This window comes from Neoarius graeffei, chromosome 15 (assembly GCF_027579695.1).
Source record: "Neoarius graeffei isolate fNeoGra1 chromosome 15, fNeoGra1.pri, whole genome shotgun sequence".
NCBI classification, from domain to species: Eukaryota; Metazoa; Chordata; class Actinopteri; order Siluriformes; family Ariidae; genus Neoarius; species Neoarius graeffei.
In genome coordinates this window covers 70535746-70561652 of record NC_083583.1, presented here as the reverse complement: position 1 = coordinate 70561652, position 25907 = coordinate 70535746, and the positions used below count along the sequence as shown (strand labels likewise).

Sequence of the window (25907 nt, the reverse complement as noted above, 5' to 3'; positions counted from 1 at the left end):
TTAATGTGTTCAAGTATTAAAAAGCAAAAAACCTTTACTTTAGCTGTTAAGTAGCTATACAGTTTTGCCTCAAAAGCTCATTTAGTCTTTGTTTACTGGTCATATGCACAACTAACATGACAGTTTGATAATGAATTGATCAGAAGTAAAATATCATGTAAATTACTAATATATAGATTTAGGCACTGCCTAAAAGTGGAGCTCCCATCTGTTTCTGGGTTGTAGAATTTTCTTATGTCATAGCCAGTCTCTTTTGTTTTATTTCTTTACTGGCTAGCACTGGCCACTAGGCAGTGTGTATGACTGGTAATTACTAACACTGACCACTAGGCGGTGTGTACTAACACTGGCCACTAGGCGGTGTGTCATTCTCATCTCATCATCTCTAGCCGCTTTACCCTGTTCTACAGGGTCACAGGCAAGCTGGAGCCTATCCCAGCTGACTACGGGCGAAAGGCGGGGTACACCCTGGACAAGTCGCCAGGTCATCACAGGGCTGACACATAGACACAGACAACCATTCACACTCACATTCACACCTACGGTCAATTTTAGTCACCAGTTAACCTAACCTGCATGTCTTTGGACTGTGGGGGAAACCGGAGCACCCGGAGGAAACCCACGCAGACACGGGGAGAACATGCAAACTCCACACAGAAAGGCCCTCGCCGGCCACGGGGCTCGAACCCGGACCTTCTTGCTGTGAGGCGACAGCGCTAACCACTACAACACCGTGCCGCCCTAGGCGGTGTGTATGGCTGGTAATTACTAACACTGACCACTAGGCGGTGTGTCTCATCTCATCTCATTATCTCTAGCCGCTTTATCCTTCTACAGGGTCGCAGGCAAGTTGGAGCCTATCCCAGCTGACTACGGGCGAGAGGCGGGGTACACCCTGGACAAGTCGCCAGGTCATCACAGGGCTGACACATAGACACAGACAACCATTCACACTCACATTCACACCTACGGTCAATTTAGAGTCACCAGTTAACCTAACCTGCATGTCTTTGGACTGTGGGGGAAACCGGAGCACCCGGAGGAAACCCACGCGGACACGGGGAGAACATGCAAACTCCACACAGAAAGGCCCTCGCCGGCCCCGGGGCTCGAACCCAGGACCTTCTTGCTGTGAGGCGACAGCGCTAACCACTACACCACCGTGCCGCCTAGGCGGTGTGTATGACTGGTAATTACTAACACTGACCACTAGGCGGTGTGTATGAGTGGTGGTACACATACAAGTAGATGCCACAAAAAAAATCAACTAGATGGGTTTACCATGTTTTCTTAGGTATGGTGCTCCGCTCGCGTGGGCTCCGCTAATATTCAAGGCAAAGTGAATATCGGTGAATAATAACCGAAAGAAAATCAAGGCTACTCTAAATTGTCCATAGGTGTGAATGGTTGTTTCCCAAGCCTGGAAATGGAAGGGTTGTGGCAGGAAGGGCATCCAGCATAAAACTATGCTCCAATTAATGTGACATGGATCAATAGGGTTATGCTGTCGTAGTTAGTTGCCGGAGTCCCTGCTTGTACTCGGTGTAATATGTATACTGTTCCTACTTATTCAGGTGACATTGGGCATACCTAACAACCTGTGACCCCCCCCCCACAAAATCTGTCCCTCTGAGTAACATGTCGATCCTGGGCTCGAGATGCTGACCTCTTCTGCTCCTCGGACCTGCCTGATCCATCCTGGCGCCCTGTATCTGGTTGGAGTCTCATCGCATCGCTCCTGTGGAGGGCGGCCCCATGTGGACAGTTGGGGGTCGCGCCTGGAGGATGCTCAGGACTCTTGCAGTGGTGTTTTTGTGGCTGGGGACTGCAGTTGACTTGCTGACTTTGTGACTGCCGTTGTCGTGAATGGTTTTGCGCTCAGGTTTCCGTTGGTGGGGGGTTTATAGCACCAACGAAGCTGACTTTATGTTAAGACTGTTAATGTTATAGTCATGTTGTCTGTTGTTGCCCAAATGAGGATGGGTTCCCTTTTGACTCTGGTTCCTCTCGAGGTTTCTTCCTCATGTCATCTGAGGGAGTTTTTCCTTGTCACCGTCACCACAGGCTTGCTCATTGGGGATAGATTAGGGATAAAATTAGCTCATATTTTAAAGTTGTTCAAATTCTGTAAAGCTGTTTTGCGACAATGTTTATTGTTAAAAGCGCTATACTAATAAACTTGACTATGGGTGAGAGGCGGGGAACAACCTGGACAAGTCGCCAGGTCATCACAGGGCTGACACATAGACACAGACAACCATTCACACTCACATTCACACCTACAGTCAATTTAGAGTCACCAGTTAACCTAACCTGCATGTCTTTGGACTGTGGGGGAAACCGGAGCACCCGGAGGAAACCCACATGGACACGGGGAGAACATGCAAACTCCGCACAGAAAGGCCCTCGCTGGCCGCTGGGCTCGAACCCAGGACAGTTCTGACCACTGTACCACCGTGCCACCCCAGAACATACTTCTCATCTCATTATCTCTAGCCACTTTATCCTGTTCTACAGGGTCGCAGGCAAGCTGGAGCCTATCCCAGCTGACTACGGGCGAAAGGCGGGGTACACCCTGGACAAGTCGCCAGGCCATCACAGGGCTGACACATAGACACAGACAACCATTCACACTCGCATTTATACCTACGGTCAATTTAGAGTCACCAGTTAACCTAACCTGCATGTCTTTGGACTGTGGGGGAAACCGGAGCACCCGGAGGAAACCCACGCGGACACGGGGAGAACATGCAAACTCCGCACAGAAGGGCCCTCGTCGGCCACAGGGCTCGAACCCAGGACAGTTCTAACCATTGTGCCACCCCAGAACATACTTTATTTGCCAAAATGTATTCAGAGAAGCATCGACATGCACCGAAATTTATCTAAAAGTGATGTCCAAACAATAATGAAGTTGTTAATAATAATAATAATAATAATAATAATAATAATAATAATAGACGTTATTGAAAAGGCGGGTCTGGCATAATGTTACTAATTCATGGTAATTATTTTTAAAATCAGATTAAAACTTTTACTCGTGTTTTCCCTTTCGGTTTTGCAGTCAATTCAAATCCACACCAGGTTTTTTTTTTTTTTCCCTTACGCCGGGCAAGATGGCGGCGGTAGCGCCGAGATGGAGTAGCCGCTCAGCTTGAGCAGTTTTTTTTTTTAAAGATAAAATAGCTTAAATATCTAACTTAAATCTAAAAATAGCACAGCTTTTGTTTGGACCTCTCGACTTTCGCTAAGTTTGGCTATTTTCTGTCAAAATGTTCCAATTCTAGTTATCTTTTACTCTGGTCCATCAAGCAAACAAGGTAGAAAGTATAATGGGAGAGAAGCTAGAACTGAAGCTCAAGTCGCCGGTTGGAGCTGAAGCTGCGGGATATCCGTGGCCATTACCAGTATACGTAAGTATCATGTTTCCAAAAAAAACGGTGTTAAAATTTAACTTCAATTTTACGTCCACCTTGGTAAGGCGGCAGTAATTTAGCTAATGAATAGCTTTAGAACCAAGCGTGTTATTAGCTTCCTAGCACCGAGCTCTAGCGTGTTCATACCGCTCAGCTGTGAGTCAGTCTTCCCGCTGTGGGTCGTTAGCAAACACGCTCTGGGGTTATTTGTTTATTATTTTTGAAATAAATTAAATTTTTTCCACCAAACGCCTAAAATTTCTAACATGTCCACTAATGAGGAAGTTCTTAGGGAAGATACTTTTGGACACGACATAGCGGTTAGCAGTTCGCGGGTTGCCTTTTTTTTTTTTTTTTTTAAATTAGCCACGAACTGTGAGTATCCTGTAAACTAGCTACAGATATTTTTTTTAAAAAAAATTTGAGTACATTATGGCAGTATAGTTACGCGTAGTTGACAGTCACGATTGTAGAGATAAAGCTATCTAGCAAAGACTACATTAGAGTTGAATGGTAGTATTTGTGTCAGTTTGTTTATCTATAAAGTGTGTGTATGTATATATGTGTGTTCTAGCTGTAGTCAGTCAATGAATGTCCGATGTGTTTAAAAATGGGTGCTGGTTCACATTTAGTCACTTCTACCCCAGCGAGCAGGTTATTCCTTCAGTACAAACTGGTTGGATAGCAGCTCTAGCACCTGAGCTAATGCTAGCTGATTGTCATGTTGTGTCAGTAGTAATGGAAGGGTGGAGAGAACTCGAGTAGGAATGCTGGTGTTTGAAATGTTCAGAGTAACCTGCATTTGGCGAGGGGACCAACAACTGCAATAGGGTAGGACAGAAGAGCTTCATAGTGTTCCTCTTTTAGTTTGCTAAATGTTGTACATCTGTCATACAATCATCACTTCCGGTCAGTGAGTTCTGCAGTGTTGCTCTGTTGTTCCTCACAGTCATCATAGTTTATCTTTTAGAGCAAGTTCTCAAACTTTTTTTTTTTTTTTTTATTTGCAGTCATTTTTGAGTCACCAGACACCTCCTCACTAACCAGTCAGGGTGAAGGCTAACACTTTTCCTCTGAGCCAACATCTTTTCAAACTGCTGCTTATTCTGCATTACACACACTGTCTGTTACATCTGGCATCAGACTTGTAGGACTCGAGTCCAACTCGTGCCCTAATTTTAAAGGAGATACCTTTATTTTTAAATAAATTTGAGTGGATAGTATCTCCATCCTTGACTCTAAATGGGAATATATAGGAGTTAAAATCGACTGCAAAGTTGGCATTCGAGCTGCCCTGCTGAGCCAGCCAGCCCTGAGTGCGTGATGTCACAGCGGGAACCGGTTAAGGCCGAGGCCTTTTACAGCTATAGACCAAAGTCATATAAATAAAAGTTTATGGTGAAAGTAAGAAATACCATTACTGACTTGCTCAACTAAGACTGATTTGACTTCATTGATTGTGGGTTGACTCTCATTAAAACAGGATAGGTGTTATAACTTATGCAACATGCATGCATTTTCACTGAAGGCTAATTAAATAATCAGATGAACTGAGACAATCACATTCTGAAGCAAATTAAATAATCTTATACCGGTAACTTAAATACGCAATACAAGTTACATGTATTAATCTAAATGCAGGTGAACAACTTTTTTCTTTTTTTAAATATATGTATCCAAATGAAAGTCGCAGCTTACCCGTCTGTGTTGTCGCTTCTTGAAGGCCAATCTTGCAGCCGATTGTTTTGAAACAGTCTGACTTTAAGTTGTTCCTTCACTTCTTCCATGCAAGGGTGAGATGGCAGCAATATCCAGGCTGCTCCACTCATTCTCTTTTCATACTGTGTAGTCCACCATTACTGCTGGGCTCAGGCAATTACTAAAACCTGGGACGGAACGGGATGTCACCGGTTTTTAGCAACAACTGCAGGGAGGTCACTGCCTGAGTGATATGTCCCGTCCTGCTCCGTCCCAGGTTTTAGCAACAACCCTCGGCTCACTCTGGGAGGACTGGTGCAGCTGAACTCACTTTCCTTTTAAAATAAATACTTTCCTTTTCTTGTAGTTTTCTTTTCCTTTAATTGTTGATACTGCACCCTCTTTCAATACGGGCTTATAGCCAATACTCCTCAACAGATCAGAGGTCTCGTACGAGTCTTCAGTAAAATGTGTAGAGCAGAGGAGAGACCACTTTGTAGCTGCCCAATGTGCCCATGAACTACTCACAAAACGCGTCTAAATCTTTGCAGTTTGAACATTCTTGGGCCATGAATGCAATGTAAATCCAGCTTGTGTCATGTTGCTGCACCCGCCAGCAACACATCTATGTGGCATGGCAATAAATTAGCTCAGAATGGAGGATCGGAGTTGCAGTCAGCTCTGTGTTTTAGTATAGCGGAAATGGCGATGAGACCGATAGACTTCCTGCTGTGACATTACGGATGCCAAGGTCATTCACTCAGACCGCTACCTGTATAAATCACTTTAATCGTAAAAATTACTATATTAGATTTATTGTTAACGCTTAAAACTGTTCCTGTGCCATTCTTGAGGTCTCAAGGCATTTATAAACGAAAGTGAAGCCATGGCTCTGCATCTACGCGTTAAGGACTAGTGACTCGACTTGGACTTGATTACTGATGACTCGGACTTGGACTCGTTCATTAACTGCATTCGGACTCCTAAATTGGAGATGAGGACTCAATTTTTTTCTTTATTTTTTGTAACATACCATAATAATTTGGCATAAGGTATTTATATCTACATTAATTTTGTGCAAGTGTGTCGCACCTGTGTGCCTTGGTGCGTGCATCAGATAGACACTCTGGTGTGTGCTGAACAGCTTGCACGCGCGCCGTAAAAGACTCATACCTGCACAGGATTAAGGCGCAATTAGTGCGCTTATATAAAAACTGAAAACGCTCTTACTTTGCGAAGTATTGAGTTGTGTTGCTGACACATTACCAAGCCTTATTTCCTTGTTTGGTTTCCTGATCCCTGATTTCCTGTCTTTGATTCTGCTGAGTCTATGATGGTCTGTTTGTGCATCACTCAACCTATTGCCTGTTTTACGATTTTGCCTGCCGTTCTAGATTGTTCACCTGTCTTCACTTGTATTAATAAACACACCTTCTGCACTTCCATCCATCTCCCAACCATCTCTGACAGAATGCTTCACACTCCCTGACAAGAGAATGCACATTCACTTGTTCATATGTCATGTTCACGAACAAACTAATGTTAATGGCACTAAAACAGCCACCGTCAAATGGTGCGGTTGGAGTCTTGTTTTCAGACTCGACTCGGATCAATAGTGGACTCGACTCAAATTTTTTTTAATGACTTCACTCAGACTTGAACACTTAGGACTCAAGACTGGACTCGGACTCGAGGTTTAGTAACTCAACCACAACACTGCCTGGCATTAACATGCGTCCTGTGTGATCCAATTATAAGTGGACAGTGCATATGGCCACATCACATTTGTAGTGTGAATGTAAAAACACCCTGATGCGGCCCAGACATCAACAAAGGCCCAACTAATCAACCCCATTATTGCTTTAAATTTGCATCTGTTCTTCATAGCTTCTTTCATCGTCTCATCTCTCATTCATATACCAGATCCCTTCTGAATGTATTGGAACGGCAAAGCCAAGTCATTTGTTTTTGGTATATACTGAATACATTTTGGGTTTGAAATCAAAAGATGACTGTCAGAATTTCAGACTTCATTTCATCTAGATGTGTTAAACATCTTGGAGCATGGCACCATTTGTTTGAACCCAACCAACTTTATGACTCTTTCTATATTTTTGCTCACCTAAAAATTGGGTGGTATGCCACAAAAGGTGCCATGTTCTAAGATGTTTAACATATCTGGATGCAGATATCAGCAAATGGAAATAAGCTGAAATTCTGTTGTATCGTCTCATATTAATCTTTTCTTGTTCAGTCCAAATTTCTTCAGTGTATAGCAAAAACAATAGAATGGACCTTGCTGTTCCAATATTTTTGGAGGGAAATGTTTGAAAGGGCGTACAGTTACAGGAGAGAGTTTCCAGGACATTCCTGCCAAAAAATAAATGTAGCAGAAGACAATATATGAAATCTGATCAAGTGGTCACTAGAGATGCACAGTGCCAGTGATTGACAGGAAAGGAAGAGTACACCATCCCTCCCACCCTGAGAGCATGATCAGTTTTGCAGATCACTATAGGGTTGGGCGATTTTACGATTACGATGTTATTCACGATATAAAATCTCTACGATTAGAAATTAGACACGTACGATATGCCTACGATAAGCCTACGCCTTCAATAAAATTACTTCATCCGAAGTTTTGACAGACACGCGAATAGCCAATCATAACTAAACAGTACTGCACGTAACCAATCAGTTGGAAGAGAGCCACGTCAAGTTAGGTTGCGTGCACACACAAACACACGTGTAGCAGCAACGCACAGCATGGCTGTGGTGAAGTTTGCAGGAGCGCAGCATTTCTCCAACAAACCATGAAACAAAGCGATTATAAAAATGAGCGAGAAGCCGACTGACCGGAGTTCTGAACAGGAAAGTCAGAGCACTGCCCTGGAGGACATCGTTGAAAAGAAGGGCCAGAGATCTTCGGTTGTGTGGAGCCATTTTGGATATTTAAAATCGGACATACAACAAAGTGTTACACAAAACCTTAAACACACTGACGTACAGGATTGCACTTTTTTTCTCCTTGCAGCATAAGGTTTACACGTCAATATGTCTTTGTTTATTTGAAAGCTGCTAGAATTTGCACAAATGATTAACAATGGTATATAGTTTTTATTTTTCAGTTTCAGTTTATTCATTTGAATAAAAAGAACAAAAGAATGTGCATCCAGTTTGTTTTGGTTCTGTGAAACTTGAAGGCTTGTTAAGCTATTTTTGTTAATTAGGAAGGAACTACTAATTTGTAATGTTCATATTTTGAGCAGAAAATTAAAGAAAATACAAAAATGGTGATTTGATTTATATCGTGATATATCGTTATCAAAAATTTTGAAAAAATATATCGTGATATAATTTTTTTATCATATCGCCCAGCCCTAGATCACTACACCAGTTGAGTTCCAGTGTTCTTAGTCAAGGTGTAAGGTTCTGATAAGGGCTTGTCTGACATGAACAGGAAGCACTAATGCTGCATTTGACTTCAAAATTAGAATCATGTAATTTCCAGCTGCCGCATATTCAAGCTAGAGAGTAGCAACAAGTTAGCCAGCTAAAATGATGTTTTCCTCCAAATAGTGAATTGTATAGTCAGTGTTATTGATTTAACAAACTCATTTCTGTATGTTGGTTAATCTAAAGCAAATACGTGTGTGTGTATGTAATAAATATATAAAAACACACTAACTCATTTAAAGTACTATTGTATTTTACTGCTGATGCTGTGAGCAGCCATGTTGACTTGATGTCACTTGCTGAACTCTGGGTTGAGAGGACCATACGGAGTTTGAGAGTAGGCATTTCCAAGTTTAGGAGACATGGGTGTGTACACATGGGGGGGGTAACAAGGAAGAGAGAGTAAGGGGGGTAATGAGGGAGAGGCTGTAATTAGGAAGGGTGGGGGGTAATGAGGAAAAGGGAGGGTAACAAGGAAGAGAGGAGTGGAGAGACTTGTGCAAGCAATGCCTTTGTGGATCAGAAATATGTTGAGAAAGTGAAGAGAAGTAGGCTGTGATTTGAGGCAGAAAGGTGTGTGGCTCTTAGGCACCTTAGACGGAGGTGTTTGAATTCACGCTGGCCTTGGAACATGGATTGTCAAAAAAAAAAGTCAAAAACTTACTTTTTCAAAATTCAAAAACTACAGGTCTTCATCGTACAGCTTTGCTTTCAGTTGAAGATGTCTGAGGGGAGCGACTTCTGTGCTAGCCACCACACAGAAGGAGCAGGCCTTAATGCCTGCCAGGTGCGGTGGCTGCGGTATATCCTACCGTGTAAAGACATTCAAAAAAAAATGTAAGTCAGAAACTTCCAGCTGTCCCTTTTTACACAGATGTCGATTCCGGCTCTGTTACTACAAATTGTTCCAACTAAAAGGCAGAATGACATGGCACCCCACCCCAATTCGGGCAGTTTATAGCATGTGAGGCGGAATAAAAATGTAAGAATTCCGCCTTGACCAGACTCTTGAAAAGGGGCTTGTTTTGAGAGAGAGAGAGGTTCGTAAAAATTCCATCATAATCTTATACCATAATATTCCCCCACACACACGCACTGAGTGCAAACAGACACAGTCACTTGTACATTTGCAAGGAGGTAACAATATTAGAACCCCTAAATCCCTCCCACCCTCCCTTTAGCGACTCCCTATGAACCTCCCACCCAGAATCTCTCCCCCCAATAAAAATAAAACAGAAAAGTCAAGGTCGGCTGCGCTGCACCCTCTCCTTAACTAACTTGTGTGCTGCCTCCCAGGCCTGCAGGGTCTTGTGGCAGGCCCCGTGCACACGGGCCACGGACCACTCCATCAAGATAATTTCAAGAAATGAGTTGGCCCACTGCTGCCAAGCCAAGGAATGTGGCGGTTGCCACCTGAGGGCCAGCATTTTCTTGGCTGCAGTGAGACCGGCCCATAAGATGCATCTATGCTGCAGGGACAAATCTAAAGAGTCGTCGTCATTAAGCAGAAGCAAGGCCGGGGAGACTGGAATCCTGATCTTAAGAATGTCACTTAAAGTGAGAGATGTTTCCTTCCAGAATCTAACCACGCTGGGGCACTCCCAATAGACATGCATGAATGACCCCTGGGCGTTAAGCGGACAAAGATCACAATTCGGAGATGTGGTGATATTCATAGAATAGCGCCTTCTGGGGGTGAGGTGCATCCTATGAACATACTTAGTGTATTAATTGATGGTTGGGGTTTTGGGATGTACCACTGAGATTTTTCCACACTGTGTCCCAGCTAATCTCTCTGTCAGTTACTTCATTTAAATCTCTATTCCAAATGCCCTCTATTGGTAAAGGTCCAGAAATGAGTTTGTAAAGTTTAGAAACCATCCCCCCTGTAGGTCCTACTGAGGCAAGTAACTTGCGTAGAGGGTGTGTGGGGAGTGCTGCTCCCCACAGGACACTGTATGCCCGCATAGCTGATCTTAACTGCAGATAGAAGAAAAAAGATGAACCTGGAAGATCAAATTAATCTTGTAGATCTGTAAAAGCTCATAAACCATCAACACTATACAGCTCTTTTAGTACATTCACGCCCCTTTTCTTCCAATGCGGAAATGAAAAGGGCATATTACCAGTGAGAAGTGAGAAATTATTGAAAATCGGTGTATGATTATGCCATTTATAATCTGTGCCAACATGCTTCATTGCAGTACGGTAAGATGTGAGTAGAAATGAAATAACGGGGCGTAATCGTAATTTGGCTTTTTTTTTCAATGGTATGTTAGCATACACCAGGTCTTGCAACCTGTGAGGTAGTGCAAGATGCTCCTCAATTGGTCTCCAAGAAACAGAGGAATTAGGGTTGAACCGTGTAGATAGAGCGCGTAGCACATAAGACCAGAAGTAGATTTTAAAATCTGGCAGAGCCAGCCCCCCTTGTGTCTCATCTCGCTGGAGAGTTGTGAGTTTTAGGTGCAGTCTCTTTCCTTTCCATATGAATTTAGAAACCAATGATTGAAGTTTAGAGGGCTCGTAGAGGAGTAAAAATTAACGAGGGAGTATATCCATTTTAACTATTGTTATTCAGGCTTGAAGTGAATTTGGGAGATTCGACCAGCGCTCGAAGTCCTTCTCTATCTGACCGTATATACCTTGAAAAATTTTTATTGCAATGGACGATGTGGAGGGAAAAATTTCAACTCCGAGATATTTGAAGCTTTTAACTACTGGTATATGGGAGGGCAGGGGAACTTGGAGTGCAGCTGAGTTTAAATGCATCAACCCTGACTTTGTCCAGTTAATTTTGTATCCAGAGAATGAGCTGAATGAATCAAAAGAGGAAAGCAAATGTGGGATTGAGGAGTCAGCACTGCCTACGTAAAGGAGGATGTCATCAGCGTACAAGGATATACGATGCTCTGTGTTACAAAAAGTGATGGGATGTACTGACGGATGTTGTCTTATTTTCTGCGCCAGTGGCTCAAAAGAGAGCGCAAAAAGTAGGGGTGAAAGGGGGCAGCCCTGGCGAGTGCCCCTAGACATTGGGAACTGGGCGGAGCAGATGTGGCCTGTGTAGACCATTGCTGAGGCATTTGTGTATAAGACCTTTATCATATTAATAAAATGCATATCGAGCCCAAATTTGTCCAACATGGTCCAGAGATATTCCCATTCTAACCGGTCGAATGCTTTTTCAACATCCAGCGATAGAACCGAGCAAGGGGGATCAACACTACTAGCTGCATGAATGATGTGTAACAAGCGACGCACATTATCAGATGCTGGGCGAGTTTTAATAAACCCAGTTTGGTCGTTGTGTATAGGTTTTTGTAAGATGTACCTCCAAACGGGTTGCAAGCACTTTAGCATATAGTTTAACATCCCCATTCAGGAGGGAGCGAGGTCTGTAATTACCGCATTTTGTCAAATCTTTGTTCGGTTTGGGCAGGACTGTGATTATAGCTGTGTTAAAGTCCTTCCCGTGCCATGTGGCGCATCGGGCGGCGCCGATCTCCATTTCTGCAGCCCTCGGCCTCTCGCCTATTACATAGCCAGGGTTACAGTGGGGGGCTAGTCCTCTGGTGACTACGAGAGTTTAACTCCCCACTCGCATCTGTATTGCAGCATGCAATGGTAGTAGGTACCATTTTTATGATGGTCTTTGGTATGACCCGACCGTGAATAGAACTCATGATCTCCCGATCGAGAGGCGGACACACTACCACTAGGCCACTAGCCAGTATAGCTGTGTTACTGCTGCAGTTAAATGCACCCTTATCAATGGCTGTATTAATCATGTCCAATGGTGGTTTACCCAGTACATCCCAGAAAGTAAGGTATGGCTCAGGTGGGATTCCTTCCCACCCTGGGGACTTGCCATTTTTCATGTTAACCAGAGCCTTCCTCAACTCTTCTAGAGAAATGGGGGTATTGAGTGATTCTGATTCACTGTCAGATAGAGAAGGTAGATCGAGTTCCTGGAAAAAATTCTATACGCACGTCTGTATCAAGGGAGATTTCTGAATTATAAAGATATGAGTAGAAAGATTTAAATTCAGAATTAATATCGGGTGGGCTGCTCAAGGTGTGAAGAGGTGTTCTAATGGCTGCGATATTTGAGTATATTTCATGGTTTTTCAGTCTTAAAGTTAAAAGGTGACTTGGCCTGGTACCATTGAAATATTGTTCTGGTCCTGTGCATTAAGAACTTCGCCCTACGTCTTAACAGAGTTCAACTCAGTTCTTATCACAACTATTCTGCCTTGTAATGTCTCAGAATATGTGGCTTGTTGTTGCGCCTCTAGCTGAGTGAAAGTATTCTCTAGTTCAGTTATCTTGTTGAGTCTACTCTTATTAAGGTGGGATGAGCATGAGATTGAGGAGTCCCTAATACAGCCTTTTATAGTGTCCCATAAAAATCTAGGATCATCTACTGAGCCTGCATTAACATCTTTGAAGGTGTTTAACTTTTCTTTGAGAAAAGTGCAAAAATCTCCATTTTTGAGAAGTGAAACATTGAACCACCAACGTGGAGCTCTAGGGGGTGTACCTAGGAGTGTAAAGCGCGCTGTGACAATGCGATGATCTGATAGATAACAAGGCTTGATTACATCATCATGTATTTCAGAAAGGGAAGCAGATGAGGTTAATATATCTATTCTAGAGAAACTCTGATGTCTTGCTGAGTAAAAAGTGTATCTATTCTAGAGAAACTCTGATGTCTTGCTGAGTAAAAAGTGTATTATGGGTTGATAGTGCGGTAAAGGTCCGTTAAGCTAAGTGCTGACAAAGTTCTGAAAGTCTCTTGATGTTTGTGGCTGTGGAGCGCTGAACAGATTTATCCAATACAGTGTTTCCCACAGACCAGGTAGCAATTTGTGGTGCTCCACTGTGCCGATGAGGGAATCGTGCGCGGTGGTGTCGTGGCGGTCGGTGGAGTCGGTCATTGGGGTGTATGCAAAGTGTTTACAGCGGGCGGTGTTCAAGCACACAGTATTTTTCTTCAGAGTCACCTGCTGGGACTATTTTAAAGCTACAAGAAGCATTTGAGATTATTCAGTTCAATCTAAATTCTTTTAAGTTCTTTAAGAGAAGACAGCTTTTACCAGAACCCTGCCTGATTTAATTCCTCGACCCAACTTTACATTACAGGGTAGGCCATTAGTTTGCTGGTCTTGATGTTGGTGGAAAACCTGTCTTTTAAATTTATGAAAATTACTCACCAAAATTGAAGTTAAAATTTAGTTTTTACCTTAGTTTTTTGCCTTTTTGGTGGCAATCTTTCAATCATTCTTTAGTTGATATTCAAGGAATAGTTAACCATGCTGGATTGAATCCAGTCTCCCTATGTCCAGTTGTCCTCCTTGCCTCCTCTATCAGAAACATAGAATCAAATTTACTTTCCCCACTTTTTTTTTTTTTAATTAGCTATAAGTCTATCTGTTTCTGCCTCACCTGTTGTTTCAGCAGTAGCTGCCTGTCTTACAGCAGCATTTTGGCTGTCGTCCTGGCCCATCCCTCTTGAACAGCCCCAGCGGTCTCAAAAGTAGCCGGTCACCGGCGGCAAATCGCCGGCTATGGCTTGTTATGCCGCTGGCTATTGTCAGTCGAGTCACAAAATTTAATATTAAATATTCCTGACAGCAAAAAAAGTTGTGAACGTAAATTACATCCACTATGTCATGTATGTCCGTTGCCGCGTCAACTCTTACATCCTCGACACGAGTGCGGCCATTACTGCCGCCTGTGTTGCCAGATTGAGCGGTTTCCCACCCAATTTGGGCGGTTTTAAGTGCATTTAGACGGGTTTTGAACATATTTTGGGCTGTAAAATGTCAGCAGTATCTGGCAACATATTTTTTTACTTAATACAAGAAATTAATGGATGCCAACGTTTTTGCCAAAATGGTATTTTATTTTCCATTGTTTAGGCAGCTTCAGCATCATACTGTGAGATTCTGTTCAAATTGTTTTTTTTTCTTCTATGAAGCCTGAGCCATTTATTTTATTAGTTTATTATTGTTTAATTTAGTCTTCAGAAGAGACTGCCTGCACACAGTACTAGTATTAATAGTTTTTTTTCTTACATGAAAGCTGAGGCATTTATATTATATTTTAAGGTAACTTCATGTTGTGCTGTGAGGTTCTCTGCACTTTAACTTTTGAACCAACAGGTGCATTTGGATAAGTAAAGCCTATTTTTCTGCATTTTTGTAGTCCTGGTAATCTTTTATATTGGTAAAGTTGTTTATAGGACCATTTCTCAGTGTCTGTTTTTTTTTTAATCAATAGTTTTTCAGTAATAACTTAATATTTAACATATCACTCAATTTTAAACAACCCCCGCACCTCCCCCATGGCTTGCCCCCATAGTCTCCAAAATTTCTGTGGGAAACACTGGCATGCGTAACAACACTAATCAAGCTTAAGCTAGACGACCCGCCTCAAATACCCGTCCTGGGTAAATGTTATCCCAATTTTAGATGGCCTGTTCCAAACCATCCCGCCCCATGAAAAATTCGTACCTGTCTGTCTGTCTGTCTGTCTGTCTGTCTGTCTGTCTATCCTGCGCGCTTTGCGTGCATTATGTCTGCCGCTGGCAGACATTTTACCATTTTGCACCCTGCTGTAAATTATTTGTACCCTGCTATTCTCCCAAACTTTGAAGCCCCTGCAGCACTGAGTTGTTCAGCACTGTTTGATGCCTATACCATTCGAAATTATATTCCAATAACATTTACTAGCAACAGCCATTTGACAATACAACTTTATTTCAGACTGATACCTCCTCAAGCTGCTCTGTCTCCTTTAGATGAGGCCTTTTTTGGCGCAGAAAAAACTTTTCAATACTCATCTGGGTTAAAGCAGCAAACATTGAGAGTCAATGAAATTATAATAGTCAAATAAATACGAAGTTATTATTAGCCTATGGGCATCCTACAGTAGCCTATCTCAACTACCGCATTGTTTCTTAAAATATTCAGATTTTATGCTTCAGATAGCATCAACTAGGCATCCCCGCGAATATAACAACATTTTATTTAAGCTAGTGGGAAATCCTTATTTATTGTGAATGTCAAGCCATTATTAATAACTTGCATGAATGCTGAAGCGGGATAAATGGGATAATGCAATAAGGCCGGTTCCTCGCGTCAAGCTGCTACTGTATGCATCAAAATTGGTTTATAGCCTGACTCAGGGATGTCCATTTCATGTAAGCCAAGAAGGCTATGATAAAGCTCATCACGAGCATGACGTAGGCTACCTTTTAAAATAAGGGGTCGGAAGGCAAATCGGGAAGGCTGCGTTATTTTTAATTAGCCTAACAGGCCTACTTGCAGTCTGGGTATATGCGCAACAGCAGGCCTGTGTACAATGGTCTATGTATGGGAAACACTGCAATATCACATTTGCATTACAGTTCATGTCTGCACCAAGGATAAGCGAGAAGTCTTGAAGATGCAATAAGACTGCTGTTAAGTTGGGGGAAAAAACTCTGGTTCATATTGGGACGGAGCATAAACTGAAATAAAAGGAAATTTGCGCCCAAATATAATAGTCTTAATATAAGAAATCCTATCATCCTCACTACCAAATTGTCCAAGTATACAGGGGTTGAAATTAAGCATGTACCGACGGACATGGGCAAGTCATTCTCATACTCGGGCAACAATAAAATTATCACTAGTTGTCCGTTGGACAACTGTGTTTGAATGTCTATTTTACCAAGAAAAATTAAGTTGTGATTCCTAACAGAAACAGAACGAAAACTTTATTTTTCCCATCTTCTCTTTCGTTTGTCCTTGACTTTGGTTTGTTGCGGTAGTGGACGCTTCCATTCGCGAGATGGCACTACATGATATTATGATTATTCACACGAGGCGCCACTGTCACGTAGGCTAGAACGAACAAAGTGTCTTTTTGGACTGATTTTTAATTCTGATTTGATCAGTTACACTTGACCATGATGACATGATGTTTTCTGACTGTTTAACATGTTTAATAGAAGATACTGTTTGTTTTACTGTTCATCATGATGAAATAAACACCAAACACATGAGTGTTATAGCTTTATTTCTATCAATCAGTAATCAAACAATGGCAAAACAAGTTGAAATATTTTATTGCATGCTCTATAATATACATCCAGATTGCTTTTTATGCAAATTACTTACCCAGTCAACCTGCAAAAAAATAGGGCAACTGATACGTGCATGTGGGCAAGTAAATTTTTGGGGTTGGTTGCCCTGAGGGCAAGTACATTCAAAAGTTACTTTCGACCCCTGAGTATAGTTATTGAGAGGTTACGTCTCAGAACTATTAACGAACCCTTAGTTTTGGTGTCCAGCGACGGACATCTATAGTTCTTAAGTGGGACTCTTGTATAAAGGCAACGTCCACATGTCTGCGTAAGAGGTCTAATGGCCCTTTTCCACTACCCTTTTTCAGCTCACTTCAGCCCGACACGGCTCGCGTTTCGACTACCTCAGAGCAGCACGACTCAGCTCGCTTCAGCCTTACTTAGCACCCAAAACTCGCACGGTTTTGGAGTAGGGCTGAAGCGAGCCAAACCGAGCCGAGTGGGGCTAGGGGCGTGAGGAGACACTCCCCTGTGCACTGATTGGTGAGGAGGAGTGTCCTCACATGCCCACACATGCCCCGCAAGCACGCTGGGATCTGTAAACACCGTAAACCCGGAAGAATTACGAGAATTATGAAGCCTTATGCACCTCGCCTCATCTATACGCTCTTGCCAGTATCTGTTGGCGTTGTTGGTGACAACAAGCCACAGCACCAAGACCAGCAACACTAACGACTCCATGTTTGTTGTTTACTATCCGGGTCGTGAGATTACCGCTTAAAAGATCACTGATGTCACTGTTTGCGCCGCCTAATGACATCACGTGACGTCCACCCACTTTCACTAACTCCACCCAATGTGTCCACCCACTTCCAGCCAGCACGGTTCAGCGCGGTTGTAGTCGAAATGCAACTCCAACAGCCCCACTCAGCTCGACTCAGCCCAACTCAGCACGGCACGGCTCAGCCCAACTCAGCCGCGTTGGTAGTGGAAAAGCGGCATAAGTAGGCTGTACGCTTAATTTGACCATTCAGCTCATTTACATTCCAGCTGATTACATGCATCATAACTAATAGTGATTACATACATATGTCCTGGTACATATAAGATGCAGAGCAGAGAAACAACATACAGTGCAGCTGACCGACCAAAATATGAAAAAGTGCTGAGAAAGATCCATCCCACTCCAAAACCCCAGTCGCTGTGAACCCGCCACTCTCCAAAGAACGAGAGAGGGCATGAAAACAAAAACCCACACAAACGTAAAAACATGGAAAAACCAAAACAAAAATTTTCGACTCCTCCTGGGGAGTCTAACTTCCCCCCACAAGTTGGACCTGTGATCCTCGAGCGGCATGTTCCTTCCCAGCACGTGCGCGCAGGACCCGTCCCTCTCCATATAGTCCATACACTTCGAAACATCAGCCTGCATGGCAACCATCTCGCCATGGAATACCACGACCTGTGCATCCACCAGAGCTTGTGTCTTGTTTGTCAGCTGAGACACCACGTCCTCCACGAGTATGGGGATAGCCTCCTTGATAGCTTCTGCAACTGCTAGCTTAACGAGCTCGGCGAACTCCGCGCTCTCGGCTAAACGAGCTGTTGTTGGTTGTTTGTCAAATTTTTTTTTTTTTTTGGAGCTTGCTGCCATCTCGGTGTGCACAAAACAGAAAAATTGACCGAGAGCTTAAAAAGTAGCGTTTGGTATAAAAATAATGTTAAATATTAGGGGGGGCTCTGCGGAGCGATAAAACGAAGCATCTACGTCCCTCGCATGATTTTATTCAAGCATAAAAGTTACAGTGCAGAGCAAGGAATTAAAAGCTTAAAATTTGATTTTATAAAAGGCAGCGACAAAAAGTATTCAGCCTTGATTTAAAAGAACTGAAAGATGCAGCAGACACAAAGTACTTTGTATTTATTAATGTGGGAAATACGCTCAGTATAATATGGATTTATCACAAAAACATATGGATTTATTATATTGAAAACCCACCAACTGACTGTTCTGGCATGTTTTAACTGTGTGACAGTAATGACGTAATTAACGGTGCTACAGAGAGTCCGAAAGTGTTTTTTCATTTTACCAATGAGCTCACTATAGTCCTCTGTATAGTAATTCCCTATACAGTGAGGGAGTAGTGAATGAGTGAGTGATTTTGGACACAAGGAAAGACACCAACCACGCAGTCAGTTCATGTCAGTGCCACACAAAGCAGATGAATGATGATTTTATTTATTTATTTGTTTATTTTATTTCTGCAGTGACCATGGAGGGCATGAAAACACTGCAGCCATTGTTATGAAACAGGCAAATATGAATGTGACACTTATTGGTTAATTGGGGAATTAAGGAGGCAGACTTGTGGGGGGGAAAAAAACTCAAATACTTTTACTTGTGCCTTTCAGGGACTTTATTGCTGACTGCGCATACACACACGGTTCTCTGAAGCTCTGCTCTCTCATGGCTCTTGTCTTTCTCCTCTTTATCCTTTCTTGCCACTCAGGGCAACACACTGATTAACACACATCCCTCACTGGTGTAGAGCTGTAACATTCACCTGTCCTGGATTCACCCTCCATTCACAAACCAGCACTCAACCACACTTCGATAATGAACCATGCAACTTTACAGAATTGTAAAATTACAATTAAACTATGGAAAACCATTTACAAGGAATTAACTGAACTGAACTCAGTTGACCTGCTGTAGCCAGGCATGAACTTGAACCTTCCTCCTGGACCACATGGACTTAAACCGTAGTGCTCACTTGTGCGTAATCAAATGCAGGAGATTGCTGCAGAGGTGAATGTCGTTAGGTTTTGCATCTTTGCCTCAGACAGATGACTTCTCATGAGCATTTTAATTTTGTTTCGAAGGCTCTTTCTGTTCTAATCTGTCAAAATGATGGACGGCCTTCAGGTTTTTCTGTCATTGTTTGTTTAAAAAAATTCAGTCAATGACAGAAAATATTCGGTTAACGCCACCCCTGCTGCGAGCTTTTTTCCTTACCCTCCTTATGATGCTTAGAGAGCATGTTGTGAAACCTTGCTTGGCATACCTGTCCGAAGGTAGTTATGGTTCCATGAGCTTTCCACTTGCATATTATTGAACTAAGTATACCAACAGGAATGTTTCTTTAATACGACTCTGTTGCTTTTCCATTCAAGTGTTTTTAATAATATCGTCCTTGAAAACGTGAGGATTTTCCTTGACCATAATTGTTACTTATGTTAAATATTCGCAAATAATGGCAACATCTCATCTATAACACCAGGTGCAATTTGCACAAGAATATTTTTATCTATAACTTTTTTTTTATAAATCATAACCTCTACATTATTACGTTACTTTTTCCATTATGAAGCCTGAATAATCCCATTAGTTTGGCTGTTTAAAGGTCATAGGCAATGGTCAGAGGTGAAATGTAGAATATCAACTTGATTGTCTAGAAGAACGACCCACAAAGCAAATTCAATCTTCCTGGTGTCTAATTTGCACCCTAAAATTGAATAAAATGCTTAAATTAATGCTATATGCTTATTGTTTTGCCAAATTTCCGAAGGTTTGTTTACATCTCACTTATGCCACCAGGGGACCGTCGTCGTGACATCATTTAAGCCAAACAGACTGGGAGCAGCTCTGTGTTTGCTTGCAAACCGAGCACAAGTTTAGGAGGTTCAATTATTTAACCACTTTCTAAATATACTTCTTTTTTTTTTGCTGGAGAGAAACATACAGGGCTAATTTTCAACAATTCAATAATAACATATACCAGGACATTTAATGGCGTTCCCCACTGATGCTCACAGGGGCGCGCGCACACACAATCCCTGTAATAGAACATGGATGTGTTTATATTGCTAATATAATTCAGGGCTTGAAATTCGTGGTGGTCCGGTTGCCCGAGGCGACTTAATTTGTCATTTGGCGGGTAATTCCTGTCACTAGCCAGCCTGGCTGGCTAGTTGAAAATAAATATATATGAAGCGAAGATTCAGACACACCGTCAACTAAAGCCGCCACATATTAAGCGCGTGCCGTGTCTGTGTTAATCGATGTGTTTATCGGCAGGACGGAAACTACCGAAGAATTCCGAATCATATCGTGTACGAGTCAGGCTGTCGGTTTTTTCACTACTGCGCATGCATATAACGCATCTCGTTGAATATCACGGTAATCACGTGTAGTATTGGACCAGGTGGGTGGAGCACAGAAGCACGGCAGGCCAGAACGGAGTTCTCAATGAACTATTTATTGCTAGCTTTTCAGCCTTTTATCACTTTCCAGCCGCGTGCGCGCGCACACGTGCTCTGGTTGGGGGGAGAGAGAGCGCTCCCTTTCTCTGCTCTCCTCTCCTTTTAAAGGGCGCGGTCACTGGGGAAGACACAGAAACACAGGTTAATCCCCATCAGGTGCAATGATTCCACCATTTACCTTCCCTGACTCCACCCTCCATTCACAGACCGACGCTTGGCCACACCCCCGCTGCCACATCACGTTATCAAATTCAATAGATGTGGCCACATTATCACCCATTTAAAACACGTGTTTTTGTTGTTGTTTACATCTACATCTGCCAAAGCTACATTGCGATGTGGAATTTTCTGAAAGGTGTACAGAAACAGCCAGAGACGGGGACAAAGCGACCTCGGTCTGAAGAGGAGAAAAAGGCCGCCGATAAAGCGTACAAGAAGGAGAAACGACAAAGGACTTATAAGCAAACGTGGGAGCAGGGTAGGCCTTGGCTGCGATACGATTTTTATGGAATAATTAATTTTTTTTCAAGTTGATTCCTAGTCAGTACGAAGCTCCTAATGCTTTCTCTCTCATAAATGGTTAAATACAGAAAGCATGTTGGACGTATTTTGGGTGCTATAGTCATGATAGTAAGTATATTTGTTTTCAATACTCATACACCAAGTTGCCAAGTTTTCTAATATATTATTATTTGTTGATATTATATTATGGTGCTCTGTGTTGTTCTCATTTATGTATTTAACAACAGTATCAAAATACTCAGGTCTTGAAATAAATGCACATTAGTCATGAACAATGGTAACTACTCTCTTTTGTGTTATTTTTGACAGAAGTAAAATTCATACATGAACAAATTTTGGCTAGTTGATTTTCTGTTTGGCGAGTTACTTTGGAAGGGAACTAGTCCGGCTGGCTGGTGGGAAAAAAAAAAGAATTTCTAGGCCTGTAATTTATTGCTAATATTAATACAAGCATTATACCATTTATAGCCTACTCTAAACATACACACAAACATTAATCATGTTAGTCAATAGCATGCTAGCAGATAGCCATTGCAAATCAACTTCAACTTAGTGGCCACTTTATTAGGAACACTTGTGTAAAAACATGCACAGACAGGCATTGAGCATGTCAGCCATTGTCATATTAGCAGGCTAGCAGTTAGTATGTTAGCTGTGACTAATCAACTTCAACTTAATGGCCACATTATTAGGAACATGTGTCTGTATAAACACGCATATGCATTTAGCATGCAAATGGCATGTGAACCATTAGCATGTTAGCATACCCGCAGGTATCATTTTAGCGGTGACAAATTAACTTCAGCTTAGTGGCCACTTCATTAGGAACACTTGCGTTCGGACATACACACAGACATTTATCATGTTAGTCAATAGCATGTTGGCAGGTAGCCATGACAAACTATCCCTTTTGTCTCATTTACACAATGATTGTACAGGATCCCTCAGGATTCTTTACTTGAAAAATTGCAAGCAAAGGTAAAAATGTTTACCTCCAATCTTCTCCTTTTTGCTTGAGCATTGCTGGTCCGTTTCTTCTTTGACTGCTTGCTTTTGTGCTCGAATTTTGTTGGAACAGCGTCAGGTTTGAGCCTTCTCTGTCCAACACTGACACCTAAACTCTCCAACAGATGGGGATTCTTCAAAAATGAATCCTCCTTGAAGTGATCGGAGCGCAGAACGGCGTATTTACCCGGCTGCCAACCCTCTCGCTTCACATGCACAATCCACTCTTCTCCTCTTTTGGAAAAAGGTAAAAACTTCTTCTTGAACCGGTCCCGTTGTTACAGTTCACTGCACAACAATAAGGCATGTGTTTGTTTGTTTTTTAAATTATTATTCCCGAACGCACGTCTGCACTCGAGCTGAATGGCAATGAAAATACACGGAAGTGGACTCAACTCAAGCGGTTTGTTTGGCATAAATGACGTCATGCGCCGAGTGGTCATGGAAATAGCCGACACAAATTCACCACGAGCCGCGTTAACTTTTATTTTAATTATTACTTATTAACAATACTTCTTGGGACCAGAAGAAAATAACAGAGGGTTTTTTAACATATAAAGTTTCAAATGTGCATAAAATTAAAACCGTTGCCTATGAGCTTTAATACATCTTTATGCTTATGAATACATACATTTGTTTATAAGTGCAAAGTCAATTATTTTCCCATCCATCCAATTTGGCATATCACTACAGTGACATGGCCGCTCTGACAGCTTCAGCCATCAAAGTCTCTAGGGAACATTACAGTAGTGGTTTCCCATTGCCTTCTACTGGATTATTATAGAGGTTTCCTCCTCTCAACCATTCATGATTACATTCACACCTATACACAATTTAGAGTCACCAATTAGCCTAACCTGTATGTCTTTGGACTGTGTGGGAAACCGAAGCACCTGGAGGAAACCCACGCAGACACGGGGAGAACATGCAAACTCCACACAGAAAAGCCCCTGTCGGCCCCTGGGCTCAAACCCAGAACCTTCTTGCTGTGAGGCGACAGTGCTAACCACTGTGAATTGTGAGGTGACAATGCTAACCATCATCTCAATAGATGAGGACCCCCCCCCCCCCCCTTTCAATGGGAATGTGTCATTGGATACTGCTGTAAATGGACAGAATAAACTATCATACTTCACCAAAATATTAAACGTGGGATAACTTTTTATAGGACTGTTTGAGAGTAGTAAACATGATTAAGGAAATCATTTGTTTAAATTCATGATTTCATGATTATCAGCTTCATGCCCATTCTGTGTTGTAGACAGGCAGAGCCCTCAAGCAGGGATAGTGACAGGAGCAGAGGGAGATATTTGCACTCTGTGCAATGGACAGCTAGCTTTGAAGTTAATAAGACAAAAATATTGCATGGTGGAAAATGGCTGTCCATCTGTCTGTCTGTGTATCTCACATCATCAAACCTTAAGGTGGATGGGCAACCACATCAGGTTCCGTTCCTGTGAGCCAATAACAAAAATCTGAGGCCATCATGGACAAAGACTCCCCCAAACTGGAGAGGTGAAGACTGGGGAAAAAAACATGTTTGGTTGTTTTTATTACCTCCGCCAAGGAGGTTATGTTTTTGGTAGCGTTGGTTTGTTTGTTTGGTTTGTCTGTTAGCAACATTACAGAAAAAGTAATGAACGGATTGCTCTGAAATTTTTTCCAGAGGTGTGACTGGGCACAAGTAACAATCCATTAAATTTTGGTGGTGATCCGGATCACCTTCTGGATCCCGGATTTTTTTTAAAGGATTCTTGGCGGAGGTCTGTGCTCTCCGAGTGCTTTTCTAGTTACCTCCGCCAAGGAGGTTATGTTTTCGGTAGCGTTGGTTTGTTTGTTGGTTTGTCTGTTAGCAACATTATGGAAAAAGTTATGAACGGATTGCTCTGAAATTTTTTCCAGAGGTGTGACTGGGCACAAGTAACAATCCATTAAATTTTGGCGGTAATCCGGATCACCTTCTGGATCCCGGATTTTTTTTAAAAGGATTCTTGGTGGAGGTCTGCGCTCTCCGAGTGTTTTTCTAGTTTAATTTTTTTACTCAAAATCTTCAGCTGTCCAGTTTGGGTGAGCCTTCGTTCATGATGGGCTCTGATTCCTGTTCTTGGCTCACAGGAGTGGAACCTGATGTGTGTTCTGTTGTTGTAGCTCATTCACCTTCAGGTTCAATATTTTATGCATGCTGAGATGCTTTTCTGCTCACCATAGTGTAAAGAGTGCTTTGGAATTACTATATCCTTCCTGGCAGCTCGAACCAGTGTGTACTGAGTTTCCCAAAAGCATCGTAGCACAAAGATCATCATAATGGTAGAGCACAACGAGCACTCCCTCTCCTAGTTAAGAGGCTCTTAGCATTAAGAGGCTTTTGGGAAACCCACCACTGGCCATTTTTCCTCTGAACTCTATTAACAAGACGGTTCCACCCACAGAACTGTCGCTCACTCAATGTTTTTTGCACCATTCTGTGTAAACTCTAGACTGTTCCAGCCTCAACACCAGGTATTGCCCGAATGCCTGATTTGGCTGACCAAGACGCTCGGGCAGAAATATTTTAGCGAGTTAGGCCCGTTCGGGCACACCCATGGTCAGCTTCTTTAAGCACAAAAATGATTTTCGAGCGAGTACATTTAAAAAAAACAAGACATATTAACCAGCATGCTTACCTCCCCTGTGATCAATTTTTTTTTTCTTCCTGATTTGTAAAGGCGATTCTGATTGGCTTGCTTCAGGCGTGCGTGCAAATTTGTGCTTTTCATCACTGTGCCCTCTACATTTTCTTGGGTTGACTTCAGGACGTCCACGTATAGACCCCTTGCCCTGACGTCGCATTTACCTTAGCAACCGTTGCTACCCGATGCCTGGGGGCAAGCAAACTGTCTTCGCATACTGAAGACAAGTGAAGAAGTCTGGTATTTGTTGCTATTGTTTGAAGAAAACTACAGCTAAAAAAGCTCTACTACTGGATTATTTGGATAATCTTAGTCAGAAAGAAGCGAATGATAGATAGATGTATGCGGAAATTAGTTTATTAGCGGTCATGAGCCGTACAAAAATTCCTCAAAACAACTGGAGTGATGGTGTAGATTAGTGGCCTAGTATTAGCTACATGTTGGAGTATACCTTCTTTTTCCTGAAGAGTCCCGACATGGAAGAACAGTTAAAATAAAAAAATAAAAACTACAAAAGCAAGAAAGTCACCTTTGTGTAAGGACTTTTTCCCAACATCAACTTTTGGGAACTGTGTTGTGAAAGCCAAAGCGTTTACCTTCAAAGGACTCTGAACTGAACTGTGGGCTGGATGGTATTCCCACCCCTCCATGTCTCAGTAACCCCAAGGACATCTAGTTACACAGCTGTCTGCACTCTGTCATTTATAGATTGATGCTTATTATTATTATTATTATTATTATTATTAAAACAATACCTGAAGTGTTTGTAAAATAACAATGTCTTACTCTAGACTTTGTGTTGAA

General features: G+C 42.3%; 1 protein-coding gene across 3 annotated transcripts in view; it reads left to right on the top strand.

The window, feature by feature from the left end:
- The first annotated feature begins 3115 nt into the window (after positions 1–3115).
- The window catches only part of dot1l (DOT1-like histone H3K79 methyltransferase), a 94836-nt gene continuing 72044 nt past the window's right edge, over positions 3116–25907 (top strand). For all 3 annotated transcript variants that reach the window (XM_060941822.1, XM_060941821.1, XM_060941820.1), the window contains exon 1: positions 3116–3413. In XM_060941822.1, the coding sequence (XP_060797805.1) occupies positions 3333–3413 (81 nt within the window). In that variant the 5' untranslated portion in view covers positions 3116–3332. The remainder of the gene's footprint in view (positions 3414–25907) is intronic.